Here is a 14022-nt window from a genome sequence, read left to right on the forward strand (position 1 = left end):
TACGTATGTATGTATGTGTATATATACGTGTAGGTATAAAATTGTAAATGATGATGAGCATAACGTCGGTCGGTAAAACTGGCACAAAGTTACTTGTTAACTATTTTGTGAGAAAACAAAAGCAGCTGAAACTTCGCTTGCTATCAGGCCCAGCCACTGGTAAGCTTGTGAAACAATTCCTCATTCAAGCACTGAGTCTGATCTTTCGATCGCATAGAACAGAATATGTAGCCGCCGATAAATTCATGCGGAACTTTGCAATCCGCTGACAAGCAACTGAATTCCACATTCTCATCTTCAAATTGTATCTACAACAAATTTTTTTTTCGAAAAATAATCATCAAACATTTAAGTAAAAAGTGAAAATTAATTATAGCATACGTAAAGTCGTTTGATTTCCCAATTTACATGCCATCGCTTCATACTACTGAAACGCCACGTCTTAAGTGAATCACCTGTCTCGAAATTCATACGGATGATACGGTTGTAAGCAATGGCTATCAGTTCCTATATGTGTATAAATGAAGAAAAAAGATAGATATATATGAATTAAAAGAAAAAAGAAGAAACAGCAAAACAATCATTTACAGGCTTGTGTCTGAAACGAACAACAAAATAGTGGATTCCGAATTCGGGCAACGCTTGCCAGGCGCGGATGTACTGCAGCTTAGTGTCATTCAGTGACAAGTGATTGACATTTTGATGAGCTTCGAGAATTCTTTGCACAAGAGATTGTCTAGTGCGCATGCGTTTTGCATATTTCATTGGTAAAAATTCTTCAGGCGTCAAATCAATCGGTGGTACGGTAATCGAATTACCGTGACTACTGGTGTGGCTGGCAATCGGATGTTGCATGTCCAGCAATCGACGAATGTTTTCCACTTCTGCTATATAAGATGAATCGGCCATTGTTTTCCCTTTCACCGCTAACTTGCAAGCGGAAAGCCAACGCGCATACTGATATTCCTGAAGAAAACAAAGACAAATGAATAAATACATATTCATTTATTTATTTATATGTGTACTGACCGTATCACAACGAATCCAAAATTCCGACATGCCTTCCGCAGATGGAATTAACAATCTCAATGAATATTTGTTTTCCGGTAGATTTACTTCATGACTAACTTCACAGCCTTTCAAATAGATTCTACCAAGCGGCTGGCCGTGACTTTCCGATGACGAAGAATACCAAGATATGTACAAATCTCTGAAGACAAAATAGGCACGTCTCCAGCCTTTCAAATTTATCTTTTTCGGTCTAAAAAATTTATTTATTATTTTTTTGATTTTGATCATTCAAAAATATTCACAAAATGTAAATAAAATACCTGAAAAATCTCAAATAGTCGCACAATTCTGGCACAGATGTGATATCGTTTCCATGACGTTGAAAAGATGAAATTTGCAACGAACTCTCGAGCTCGTTCAGCATCACATCGACGTCGTTCACTGCGCTGTCTGTTCCTTCTTCTGCTTTACGTTCAGCTCTAAGTTGAACTTGCAACTGGAAAAAAAAAGAACAATAAAACAAAAATCACACCAAATCCGAACAACAATATTCATTCATACTTGCAGAGCAGCAAACATGAACGCTTCTTCTTCGGTACAGTCGACTTCTTCCAAAAGAATAGCCCACTTGGCCTGTTCATAGATTTGATTTATTCGTACAGGATCATACTGAAATCGATAAATGTGATTAAAATGACGATTGAAAAAAAAACCACCCTACTATTCTACTACCTTGGGATTCAGGTCGAAAAATGAAAGAAATTTAAATCGCAACAAAATGAGCTGATGTTCAACAATGCCCTGTTCGAGCAATGATCGACTCGAATCCAACCATCCTTGGTTGAGGGCCGCTTTTTGGGCAAAATTTTTCGGCCTGAACAGACCGTTCAAAATGCCCGGCGCCAACACTGGTGGACTGTTCACCAACGTTTGGTCGAAATTTTCTTGACTTCCGGACGTTTCGTGCAACAACGTCGACTCGTACGCTTTCGACGGCGGGATGTACGACTCTTGCAAGCCGTTGTTGCTACTGTTGGCCCAATCCGACGAGTTCGACTGGGTCACATTCAGCACATAAGGTGTCGACATGCCATTCTGCAGAAAGCGGATATATACAAAACAACAACAATATGCATAATAGGAATGAAAAAAAATCAATTTTTTTCTCTTACAATGGCATGCTTGGATGCAGGAGAAAGGGATGAAGAAGCATGTTGAATTGAATGCAACGAACTGTTCATTGTCACCGGATAATGTTGGCGCGTTTCTGGCTCTGGATTTGGAAGAGACAAATTGTGCGCCGAATACGAATGACTTGTACTTCGTTTCTGGCTTATGTTACTCATGCTAGCCCTTTTTTCCAAAGCATGAGGATATCCTTTGCTCAGAAAATCTGGTTCAATGCTCCGTTTCAAAGACAACTCTTCCGGGTGTCTTATTCCTACAATTGAATTTTGAAAAATAAAGTTATTTCAATAAATAAATATTTATTTATTTATTCATTTTCATACCCAACTCTTTGCACAGTTGTATAACAGCATTAAACACTGGCACGCTAAAATCGACCCGCATGGTGATGCACTGCAAGTCGGGTAATTGAATTCGAGCCAGTTTATGCATTGGCGTAAACTGTAGCATTGAATCAGCGGCAACGCCATATCTAATGAGGAATAAGTTGAACAAACAATGTGAGAAAAAAAATATGCATCAAATATACTGATCAAGCGTTGAGCGAGTGTGAGTAAGCCAACGATACTTTTGCGGCCACCACAATGCATGATCAGACCAATCACGAGTTATATCTAAAAATTCACATTTATTATAAATATTTCAAATTTGAAAAACGAATTAAAAGTATAAAATTTTCAAAAGAAAAATAATTGCTTGCTTGAAGCTTTGTTTAATTAAAAATAGAAAAAGAATGTCATCACCGTAACGCGTAACCTTTGACCTAGAAAATTTGAAAGCATATACTGCAATGAGCATCTGCCATTTTATGTCTACGCTCAACTGGAAGCGCTGTCATGACCTTTAGACTTATTCTTTCGAGATCAGCAATAAAACACATGCTAACGCATTGCATATTCTCATGTTGCAAATTTCAACTCAATTTACAAATAAATGCTTGATCACTTTCGCAGTTTTTTAACAACAATTCAAAGTGCTCAAGAAAGCGACAATTTTACTTTCAACTCTTTCAGCTCTACCAACTCTAAAAGTGCCTATTTGGGCAGTTTAACTTATAAATTTTACACAAATGAAAATTTACAAGCAAGTTTAACAATTTATAAACATAATCGTGTCATTTTGCATTGGAATAAAAATTCAAAGTTCACATTAATTTCGTGAATTAATATTAAAAAGCAATAAGTTAAACAACAAGCCCCAGCTGTTACTACTACTACTACTACTACTACATCTGAATATAATAAATTTAATTTCACACGCACATTCAACATATATATCGTGCAAAATGTACATTATAAATTACTGAATATTGGCAAATTCATCGCTATGCAATGCTATAGGAGTGTAAAATTCGATTTTTTATGTACAAATTTTGAACGGACGTTCAACAACAATTGACGTTCAAATTCAAGCGAAAAAATTCGATACATTCGACGGTTGAGCGTTTTCAATTTCAAAATCAACATCAAAAGCTAAGATGATACACAAAAAGCAAGAAGTAATGAACGTCATGCTATTTGACTAAAATTTATCGCAACCGTTAAATGCAATTGTCACGCGTTTAGACCTATCTTCACAGTTTTCAAAATAGCAATTAAGTCGATGCGTCAATAGCTATACAATTTCAACACTATACTAAATGAACAGACTGGACGAATAAAGCTATGAAAAATCGATCAAAAATTTCGACGTATATCAAATTTAATTCAACCGCTAATAATTTATTTTCAACAACCGATGCAAACAAAAAGGAAGGTAATTTTTAAAAAAATAACTTTTGTATTCTTTTCCATGACTACAGTACAATTATTAGTCAAGTACAAAAACAGTAGAAAGAAAAAACTGTTAAATAAATTCATCAATTGAAAAAACTGCCTGATGGGGCATTTTTACGCAGCTGGTAAACTGTTTTGTAAAGCTTAAGAACATGTATGAACGTGCAGTTTTGGGTTGATTGTTTCATCAACTGAAACTGTTCAACCGGATAATATACTGTACAATGATTGAATTGAACTTTGACGTGTCCCGTATACAAAGTTGACGAGTCAATTAAACGCTACAATGTAACGCATGCTGAAAGCAGAACCAATTTTTCAATTGAGACAGGTTTGCATTTCGAATCGAACAGATCAGATGGTTGAGCAAAATTCTCTGAATTCCAGTTCGTTTATGGAAATTTCAATTTTTGAGAACAAAACCACGAAAAAACCTACATTGCCATCCACACGCTACCTATCCTTCGCTGCTGATCTTTGATAAACAGCTTCTGGCAAAGCTACACGAGTGAGCTAATTATAATAATAATAATAATAAACCAATGCCGCCAGTTTGCATGGAGTAGCTAGTAAAGGGAAAATTTGCAACGAAACGCACGCGTAGAAAACAACGACCAGCTGCCGCCGTTGTCGTTGTTCATCCTTTGCTAAGCTAAGTGGGAAAAGCGTGCAGCTTTTCAATAAAACAAGCTTCTCTCTTTCTCTCTCTCTCTCGCTTTCTCTACGCACTGAACGGCAGCAATAAATCTGAACGCACCAGAAACAAAGCAGAGGCTAACGTAGGCGCGTCTGGCGAAAACCCACGCCAAGCTTGAATAGCGTGCGTGATGCTTTCTTACGACTACCAACATCAACGACGCAAGCGATGACAAAGTTCGTTGTTTAAACGTTCAAATTTTCAGTAAACATTTACTGGTATAAAAAAAGTCCACAACAAGCGTTGCTGTTATAATCAGCAGAACAAGTTGGCAGTGAAGTTGCAGTGGAACGTACCGCAAATTATTCAAAACTAATGAAAAAGCAAATAAACTGCAACAACACTTCATTCTTTAATGAACGCTGCTGATCCAATATTTGCGGACAGCTTAGGCCCAGTATGCAACTACCCTGCTGAGGAGAGTCATTGAAAAGAAGAAAAAAAAACAAATTTCCGGAGTACGTGCGTCAAAGCAACGAAAAAAAAGCAAATGTTGAAATATTAAAAAATGCGTATATTTAAAAATAGAATTCAAATTCTTTTCAACAAAATTCTTTCCAAATAAATAAGGACTATTACTTTTATAAAATAAAATTCAAAGTCAAACAAATTGAACGATTACCTAAATCTTCGACAAGACGTAGCATAACGCCACCAATGTGCATGTCGCCTTTGACGCGAAACTGTCGCCTGATGTTCAAATCCGTCACATAGATGGTCAACACCCAAGTACCATCACTAACTACCGGCCCGTTGGACATCATCGCCATCGGCCGAGGCGGAGCCGCGGTTCCCTGCGCTTAAAAACAAACTCTGCTAAAAGAGAGCAACCGAAAATGGAAAGCAAATAGTTACAATGTCGAATCATGACAGGAAAACCAGAAATGTCCAATCGTGCAATCAGATATGCGTGAAACGTTATATGGCAGCGAAGCTTTCTGACTAATGTCAACTGGCCACACCTGATGAGCTACTGTAACTCATCTTATAAACTTGCCTGCATTTCATTTTGTTTTACTGTAATTTTTAAAAGTAATTGATTTTTGCATAAATTATTTGTTTATTTCAATTTCATTTCATTAAATATATTAGTTGTTATTTATACATTATAAAACCTACTATATTATTAGATTTCACAACAATTTTCACAAGTAAAATCATCAAAATGAATGCCCTATATTTTTGAGGTGAAATATAAAATGAAATATTTCAATAAAGTTTTTTTTATTTTAGAAAAAGCGGTGTAAATTACAAGGAAGGTGAATGAAGTATAGCAGAAGCGGAATATAGCATTCAATTTTATACTATTGCTACGACGACGATTCATTGGAATACATCTTAGTCCTGTCAATCAATTTACACGTATTTTAATTTTGATATAAATTTTAACGGGTTGAATTTGTTACCCAGCAGCACGATCACCTTACTTTAACTTACTTACAAGAAACAATTTTATTTTTCAGCATCATGGATACAAATTTCTGGAAATTGTTAAGCGACATGCTACCTTCTCATTATCAAAGCAGAGCAGAAGATGCAATCCGCGCACGGCAAAGGAGACTGAATCATGTCCTAATACAGGCAATACAAAGTGTTTTCGGAGCATTTATAGTTTACACGTTACTTTTATTTTAGCGTAGAATTCCAGAGGATGCTTGGGAAGATAGCGACATTGAAGCTCTTTTAAACCTGCTCGCTTCAATGGATTCGAATAATTTTTACAAAGTCAGCGGTGTTGGGGAACGCGAAGGACGAGTTTTTTCCGCTATTGTGAAACGCCGCAATTATGGGTAGAACAGTTTTTAATTTATTTCCTATTTCTATTTCATCAAGTTGTTCAGTTTTGGTACGTTGTCGTAAAAACTGTTTAACAATTCTGTTTAACATTAATTGTGAATTAAACATATTTTTAATTTGAATTGATATTTCTAAGTTTGAATAATAAATAATAATGTTAGAAAAAGTTTAAAGCGACAGAACACATCGATTACTAATCTACAATATTACAAATGATATTCAGGTACTCTCAAAATATTTATGTTAAAATTCGCATTTTGAAGCAAATCCGAATTTATTATTATTATTATTACTAAATTTTGACTGATTTTACTATTTGTAACTTTAAACTTATTTATACAAAATTCTGTATCATTCTAAACATCACGAATCATCAAAAAAATGTTAGAGCATTCTTACCTGAGCTAATCGCGCTTTTTGATGTCAGAATGATACATGGAATTGGTCGCTCCGGTGATCTTGCAGAATTGCAACCAAAAGCTTTGGGCTCTTCATTGTTGAATATGCTATCGAATGCTCTCGCTCTTAGTGTTATCCATATTTCAGGTAAATCAATTTTCAATGAATGAATGAACTGGTTTTCAAATTTGAACGAATTGATCTGAAATAATTCAAAATTTAAGGTATATCTAAATGTAAAAAATGCATAATTATTCCTGTAGCAACTGGAATGGCAATGACTCTTTGTCTGATGAATTTTCGGAAAGCAAGACCTCAAGCTACTCATGTAATATGGTCCAGAGTTGATCAAAAATCTTGCATCAAGTGCATCACAGCTATCGGTATAACTATTCTGACCGGTCATTTAAAACAGATTTGAAAAGTTTGCAAAAAAGAGGATTCATTTTGATAAAAATGAGTTATCAAGGACCATGTTACAAGTAATTTGCTCTTTGCAGAAGGTTTAACGCTACACGTTGTGGAACAAATATACCAGCACGATCGCCTTTGTACAAATGTACCACTGATGCAAGAAACGGTTGAAGTCTTAAATCCTGAAAATGTTCTCTGCATAATCACCACCACTAGCTGCTTTGCTCCTCGTTCTCCAGACAAGTACGACAAGATGATGATATGATTCGTGGAATTTTCTTTTTTTTGTTGTTGTTGTTTAACATAAAATCTAAAAGTTTCGTGTAAATCCGAATCTATTCAAATTTCCAATTGTTCTTCAATTCAGCATCGAGCTTGTATCTGAACTGTGTGATCAATTTGACATTCCACATCTGGTGAATAACGCTTACGGTTTACAGTCTTCAAAGCTGTGTTCTGCCCTTGACCAAGTAATTGTTGTTCATAAATTCAAGTAGCTGTTCGAAATGATTTCGCTTCATCATTTTTTCAAATTTCCAACCAGGCAAATCGCCGAGGCAGAGTGGATCTGTTTGTTCAGTCGGTAGATAAAAATTTCATGATGCCCGTAGGTGGTAGCATAGTCGGTGGTTTCAAGCCGGAAATTGTCGACTCTTTGTCGAAACTATATCCTGGTTTGTTCTACATGTTGACAACAATCCGTTCTAATGTTAGATCCGTAATTTGTCGTTGTTGTTATAATGCAGGACGTGCTTCAGCTTCAGTAAGCATGGATTTCTTGACAACCATGCTCGCAATGGGTGAACGGCAATATCAGTCCATGCGTTCAGCACGTGTTGGTCATTTTCAACAACTCCATGCCGGTCTACAAGCATGGGCAGCGAAAACCAACGAGCAGATAATCAATTGTCCAAAAAATAACATTTCCATTGGTAAAATATACAGACGGATAGAGAGTTAATTTTTCTTCAATTTTGTTCAAATTGGCAAATGTTTTTTTTCTCTAGCTGTCAGCTTGGACAGGTTGGCAGAGAAATGCAACGACGACATCAATGAAATCACTCGTCTTGGTTCGATGCTATTTTCTCGAAATGTGACCGGAGCGAGGTAGAAATAAACATCTTCAATAATCACTATTATAACAATAACAACGATTGTATACATAATATAGATATATATTTTTTTTGGTCCTGAGTCTTTTTTTCTTTTTTTGTTAATTTTTTTTCAGAGTTGTACCGGCCGGTGTGAATAAAATTATAGAAGGGATTGAATTCAAAAATTGGGGCGCGCATTCGTCTATTATGCGACGTCATTATTTCAACGCAGCAGCAGCAATTGGAATGCAGTTGCATGAAATCGAACGATTCTTGTCGACGTTGGAATCCACGTATGCAGAGCTGATGAAAAAAATCGAAGAAAAAAATATTCCCTGATTTCATTTTTCCACTATCCATATATCTGTGAGTGACGACTGACTTTGCGCATTTTGGGCAACTTAGTAAAATTTCACATCCACTACATTGAACAACTGTACGGTAACTGTGAACATTGCATCCATCGCGAATTCGCGAATATTGATCACACCCAATTAAAAAAAACTAAAATTATCTAATAATAACTAAATAAAAATGAAATGAAAAACCGCATAAATAAATAATAAAGCACAAAATGAAAGCAAAAAACCAGTACCTAGCACGCATTTCATTAAGCTTAACAAAGAAAAAAAAACTGCATCGACACGTGTTACTTTGTAGTGTTGATTGATGCTTTTCGATCAACCTAACTGCGCATGTCAAATTATGGAAATATATTTTTTTCTAGCAAACAAAAAATTCCAGATAAACCTGACTTTTAACCTATGCAATTTTTTTTCATGAAAAGCGCCAGCCTGTCAGTAGCAATACGCGTTTCAATTATCAGATGTATTCGAATTACCATTAATTTCTGTCTTTCTTTTTTGGAAAAAAAATCCAAGTAAAATTTGAAAGATCGAATGCAGCTTACCATCATCGATGATTATGGCGTGGTTCTGCATGTTGGCTGTGGTTGTCGTCCTCTCAGGTAACGTTTTCATTTTTCGTTACAAACAACTGGCCAATACATGTTCAACAAAACTACTGAAACAAAACTTCCGCTCATTTAGCTGATTTGGTTGCAAATTTTCACTATACACTGGACTATCGTATAAGAAACTTAGCCAACGCTTTGTAAAAAAATAAAATAATTGTTAATCATAAATATCTGTTAACTAATTTCTACGATCAAAAAAGATTTGTAATACAAAAACAACACAATAATTAGGTGTTTCAAGTGGTGCCGTTCGAGACTGCTATGATGTGCAAAAGCAACAACTTCCATTATTACCTGGAGGATTTTTCATGGTCGACGTTCCGTGTTCTGCGTGCTTAGCCTGCGGCACAGGAAAGCTTGGCTGTTCAAAGATGGTCCGCTGTGATTTGGAGACCGACGGAGGCGGATGGACGGTTGGTGGTTCACTGTTCACTTTGCCGTACACTTTGTCGTGATCATTTGCACAAATATTCAACCACTTTGCAGATTATCCAAAGGCGTGAAAATCCGCTTGTGGATTTCAACGGAAACTGGGCCGAGTACAGGGACGGATTTGGCGATGAAAATAATTTCTGGATCGGCAATGAATATTTGCACCAGATCAGCAACTACCGACTCCGAAACGGCGGCTTGAAGCTCTGCGTTGAGCTGCTCGACGACGGAAATGAAATTCACGTCGACTGTTGGACACATTTCTACGTCGCCTCTGAATACGAACGCTACCTCTTGCTTTTGGGCATTTACAAGGGCTCGAGCAAATGTGAGCTTTCTTCGCTTTTTCTCTCTTCCACCAGTAACTGATAATTTGACACAATGCCACCACTGAAACAAATCCAATAACTCTACCAATTCCATGTAAATTTATTCAAATCGCCTTGCATGTTTCTGTTCTTCATTTTGACTTTTTCCACTACCGATTTCAACAATTTCAAATCACCACTCCATTACTCTGTTCATACGATGGAAGTGAATACATTAATTACAGGATAGTGATTTTCAAGTTCAATAATTAGAAAATTATCAAAGAATTAGAACTGACAAATTGTATTTTGTCAATTTTTCCTGAAGCTCTCTGAATTCTTTTTCAATTAATTATCAAAATAATTTTAAACATTTGAACATTTAATTATTTTCATTCATTTTACAGATGATAATTTTCTGTCAAGTCGTGGCAGAGTGTTTGCCACTTACGACAATGATAACAGCGCGATGCCAGTAATTCAGTGTGCTTCTTACTGGCAGACCGGGTGGTGGATGAATTTACAATGTCGGCCTGAAGGAACTCTGAATCTTCCATTGCAGTCAAGCCCGAGCACGCCATACATTGAAGGCATATTTTGGCGTACAAGAAATCAAGGACTAAAACATATTGTTAAAACGGTGATGAGAATTCGACCTATGAATGTCAGATTTGATTTTTAATTCAATAACGAATTACAAATATAAATAAAAAGACACTGTATTTTTGTATTCATTTTTGCAAAGAATTCAACTGAATTTCAACGTACAAATGTAACAATTGTAATAACTTTGCGCATGTTTACAAAAGAAGTTCCAATTCGAACGAATGAGATCAGCAGATTCACTTCCAAAGTGGTGATTTGGCTACAATTTGCTGGAAAGGATTTCTTGGTGGTAACTTCGCCGTTCTCGTAGTGGCTTCGCTTTGAAATCCTGTTGGAGGTGGAGTCGGAAAAAGTGATGGATCACCGTCCAGTTGAAATGGCAATGGCGGTGGCGTGGGCAAATCCGATGCGGACATCAGTCCGGATAATATGCGAGAGTTTTCACTTACCTGACCACGCTGCTGTCGATAGGATGGCAACGATGGAGGTGCTGGGATGTTCACAAAATTCGACATCGGTCTGACTTTTCGAAATTGGACCTGTTGTACTATTCTTGGATTCCATGTTGCAGATGAAACTGGCTGCACATTCCGTGAATACACTGGATAAAACATGGTCGAAACTGAGCTACCAGCTTGTTGTATCGCCGAATGAGGTATACCTGGAGTTTTTTCTATGTAAGTTACACGCCTCGTTGTAGCAGGAGCCGGAGTATATATTCTTCGAATCGTAGTTGTCGGCGATGGCTTCGATTTGGAAATTCCAATTCGTGACGTCTGAAAACTTTGAACTGAAACACGATTTGAATTTTGATTAAGTTTGCTTGAAGTTAACGACTGTACAGCTGATGTTGCTTGCGCTTGTTGCGTCATTCTTCCCGCAGTTGCCACCACCGGAGGCGCAATTAATGAAGGTTTTAATTGTTTTGCAAGCCCGTCTGCAGTTGAAGTCTGTACAACTGATGAAGATTGCACTGGCTGCGTAAGTCTTCCTGTAGTTGACGGAGGTACAGCAGATAAAGGTTGCCCTTGTTGTGTAAGTCTTCCTGTAGTTGACGGAGGTACAGCAGACAAAGGTTGCCCTTGTTGTGTAAGTCTTCCTGTAGTTAACGAAGGTACAGCAGATAAAGGCTGCCCTTGTTGTGTAAGTCTTCCTGTAGTAAAAGGAGGTGCAGCAGATAAAAGTTGCCTTTGTTGTGTTAGTTCACCTGTAGACAACGGAGGAACAAGTAATGAAGGCTGTACTTGGTGTGCAAATGTTCCTGTGGTTAAAGGAGGTGCAGCAGATAAAGGTTGCCCTTGGTGTGCAAGTCTTCCTGTAGTTGACGGAGGTACAGCAGATAAAGGTTGCCCTTGTTGTGTAAGTTCACCTGTAGACAACGGAGGAACAAGTAATGAAGACTGTACTTGGTGTGGAAGACTTCCTACACTCAATGGAGGTACAACTAATGAGGGATGCACTAATGGCTGCGTGACTTTCGTAGCAGTATGCTGAGTCATGTCAAAATTGGATGACGGCATCTGCATTGGTGATGAAGATTTTGCTTGATTCGCTTCAACAGCAGCTGCATAAAGAAGATTAACCATCATAGCATCTCGATCATTTAAGCCTGATACATCAGGACCCATTGCCTGACCCAGAACTAATATATCAACACTTATCAACTGTTTACATGCAAAAATCAGAATGGTTAACAACAGCATGCTGACAAATGGAAAATTTTTTCTACTGGAAATGAAACCGAATGCAAGATGCTGTGCTCAGAAAGTAAATACAGCAAGTAAAATCACCAGATACAATGCTGCCAAATAATACTTCTACTGACCTGATTTATTGTAAAGCCGATGAATATGACCGACGTTCTTATTAAACTTGTGAAGGGAAAAGTGGGACGTAAGCGTCGAAGCGTTGGAAGGAAAACTGGCATTCATAAAAATAAATTCAAAATTGCATATAGCTCAAGCAATAACAATGGTTGCTTTTATGTCTTAACAGCAAAAGGAGTAACAAGAGAATTTTTAAACATTTTCCTGCATAAGAAAGCAAATGAAGAAACATATCGTTTATCGATGACAATGTTTAATCAATTTTCATATTTATAAAATTTGAAAGCTTGAAAATACTTCCGCTTGATAATGATTACAAATGAAATATAATAAAAACTGGATTTCGATATTCAATCAAAATGATCTGTTTATTTGTCAAGAAATTCTGACATTGAACAAGATTCACCGTTGTGACTCGTTTTGTTGGCATAAATTACTTTATGAATAATCATAAATATAAATATTTCTTTTCACAGAACTAAAAATTCTACCATAAAATTGCAAAGTAATTTGACGAAAAAATATAAATGAAACGAAATAATAAGATATATTTATTCAATGATAAGAGAGGTGAAATGCAAATAGAAATATGACATAGAACATTCAATATTTGATAGACCGACCTCCTGTTTTGAAATTCTTTTAAAAATCCATTCAAATTATTAAAAAAAATAAATACTGTCAAATACAATAAAAATCATATCTACGGCTGAATCTAAAAATCATATCATATTTAGCAGCTACGGTGCAATATAGCTAGCTAACACATCTAACATCCGCATCTCAATTATTATGATAAATATAACTTCTAATTTCAATTTAATTTAAAAAAATTACATTAAAAAGTGTTATTCAAATTCAAATTAAAAGTTATTCAAATATTATAATAATATAAAAACAGATAGTATTGTGAATTAAAGCTCACTGAGTCTTCATGCACCATCAGTATTTTCCTTCTCTTTCTTTAGTCACAACAAAAGAAGAATTTTCACTTTTGGTCATTTCACCTTTACCTGCAGGGTATTCAATCACAGTCTTCGAACATTTGCTGAACACCGTATCACATGCAAAACAGTTCCTGTGTTCACAAATACAATGTTCGTCGTCAATTTTGTACGTTCGTTCATCAATTCCAGGATCTTCCAAATTTTCCATCTGCTCAACTGCATATTCTTCAGTAGCTGAGAACGCTTCATTACTTGCACTGTATTCCATTAATTCCATTATTTCTCGAGTATTTAAACATTGCTTGAACATCGTATCGCATGTACAAGAGTTTTCCCGTTCAAAAATAAAATCATCATCGTTAATTGCGCACGTTCGTTCATCTATTTCAGTGTCTTCCAAACTTTCCAGCATTGCAAGTGCGCCATTTTCAGTAACTGAGAATGCTTCATCATTTGCATCGGATTTCATCATTTTTCGAGCCTTTAACCATTGCTTGAATGTTGCTTCGCATGGACAAGAATTTTTTCCGTTCAAAATAAAATCATCATCGC

At 36.4% G+C, this 14022-nt stretch overlaps 4 protein-coding genes across 4 annotated transcripts; 1 reads left to right on the plus strand and 3 right to left on the minus strand.

Annotated features, from left to right (window-relative positions):
* Positions 1-143: 143 nt before the first annotated feature.
* On the minus strand, positions 144-5679 carry Tsp_04123 (fermitin family protein). The gene is made up of 11 exons (XM_003374888.1): positions 5634-5679; positions 5294-5470; positions 2729-2813; positions 2523-2671; positions 2184-2452; positions 1744-2106; positions 1573-1680; positions 1332-1507; positions 1030-1210; positions 589-966; positions 144-308 (listed from the first exon to the last, which is right to left on the minus strand). The coding sequence occupies exons 1-11, from the start codon at positions 5677-5679 to the stop codon at positions 144-146; spliced, it is 2097 nt and encodes a 698-aa protein (XP_003374936.1).
* A 459-nt stretch (positions 5680-6138) lies between these two features.
* On the plus strand, positions 6139-10773 carry Tsp_04124 (O-phosphoseryl-tRNA(Sec) selenium transferase). Its single transcript, XM_003374889.1, has 12 exons — positions 6139-6262; positions 6320-6461; positions 6857-7014; positions 7092-7250; positions 7368-7524; positions 7649-7751; positions 7826-8213; positions 8289-8388; positions 8510-8668; positions 9593-9764; positions 9838-10111; positions 10499-10773. The coding sequence occupies exons 1-12, from the start codon at positions 6139-6141 to the stop codon at positions 10771-10773; spliced, it is 2211 nt and encodes a 736-aa protein (XP_003374937.1).
* A 160-nt stretch (positions 10774-10933) lies between these two features.
* On the minus strand, positions 10934-12400 carry Tsp_04125 (parafibromin). The gene is made up of 2 exons (XM_003374890.1): positions 12125-12400; positions 10934-11473 (listed from the first exon to the last, which is right to left on the minus strand). The coding sequence occupies exons 1-2, from the start codon at positions 12398-12400 to the stop codon at positions 10934-10936; spliced, it is 816 nt and encodes a 271-aa protein (XP_003374938.1).
* A 1065-nt stretch (positions 12401-13465) lies between these two features.
* Tsp_04126a (hypothetical protein) lies at positions 13466-13905 on the minus strand (the record flags this gene model as incomplete). The annotated part of the gene is made up of 1 exon (XM_003374891.1): positions 13466-13905. A coding segment is annotated over one exon (440 nt), but the record flags the coding sequence as incomplete, so codon positions are not given.
* Positions 13906-14022: the final 117 nt, after the last annotated feature.

This window comes from Trichinella spiralis, assembly GCF_000181795.1.
Source record: "Trichinella spiralis strain ISS 195 chromosome Unknown Scfld5, whole genome shotgun sequence".
NCBI classification, from domain to species: Eukaryota; Metazoa; Nematoda; class Enoplea; order Trichinellida; family Trichinellidae; genus Trichinella; species Trichinella spiralis.

Bases quoted from the DNA above. Each gene is read 5' to 3' on its own strand.
- Tsp_04125 (XM_003374890.1), bottom strand. From the start codon at position 12,400: ATGCTGTTGTTAACCATTCTGATTTTTGCATGTAAACAGTTGATAAGT. The intron at 11,474-12,124 runs GTAGGAAGTCTT...CAAAGTTTTCAG, and splicing joins TAGTTGTACCTCCATTGAGT to ACGTCACGAATTGGAATTTC.
- Tsp_04123 (XM_003374888.1), bottom strand. From the start codon at position 5,679: ATGAAATGCAGGCAAGTTTATAAGATGAGTTACAGTAGCTCATCAG. The intron at 5,471-5,633 runs GTGTGGCCAGTT...TTTGTTTTTAAG, and splicing joins GAGTTACAGTAGCTCATCAG to CGCAGGGAACCGCGGCTCCG. The intron at 967-1,029 runs GTCAGTACACAT...TGTTTTCTTCAG, and splicing joins TTTGGATTCGTTGTGATACG to GAATATCAGTATGCGCGTTG.
- Tsp_04124 (XM_003374889.1), top strand. From the start codon at position 6,139: ATGGATACAAATTTCTGGAAATTGTTAAGCGACATGCTACCTTCTCAT. The intron at 7,251-7,367 runs GTATAACTATTC...TGCTCTTTGCAG, and splicing joins CAAGTGCATCACAGCTATCG to AAGGTTTAACGCTACACGTT. The intron at 7,525-7,648 runs GTACGACAAGAT...TCTTCAATTCAG, and splicing joins GCTCCTCGTTCTCCAGACAA to CATCGAGCTTGTATCTGAAC.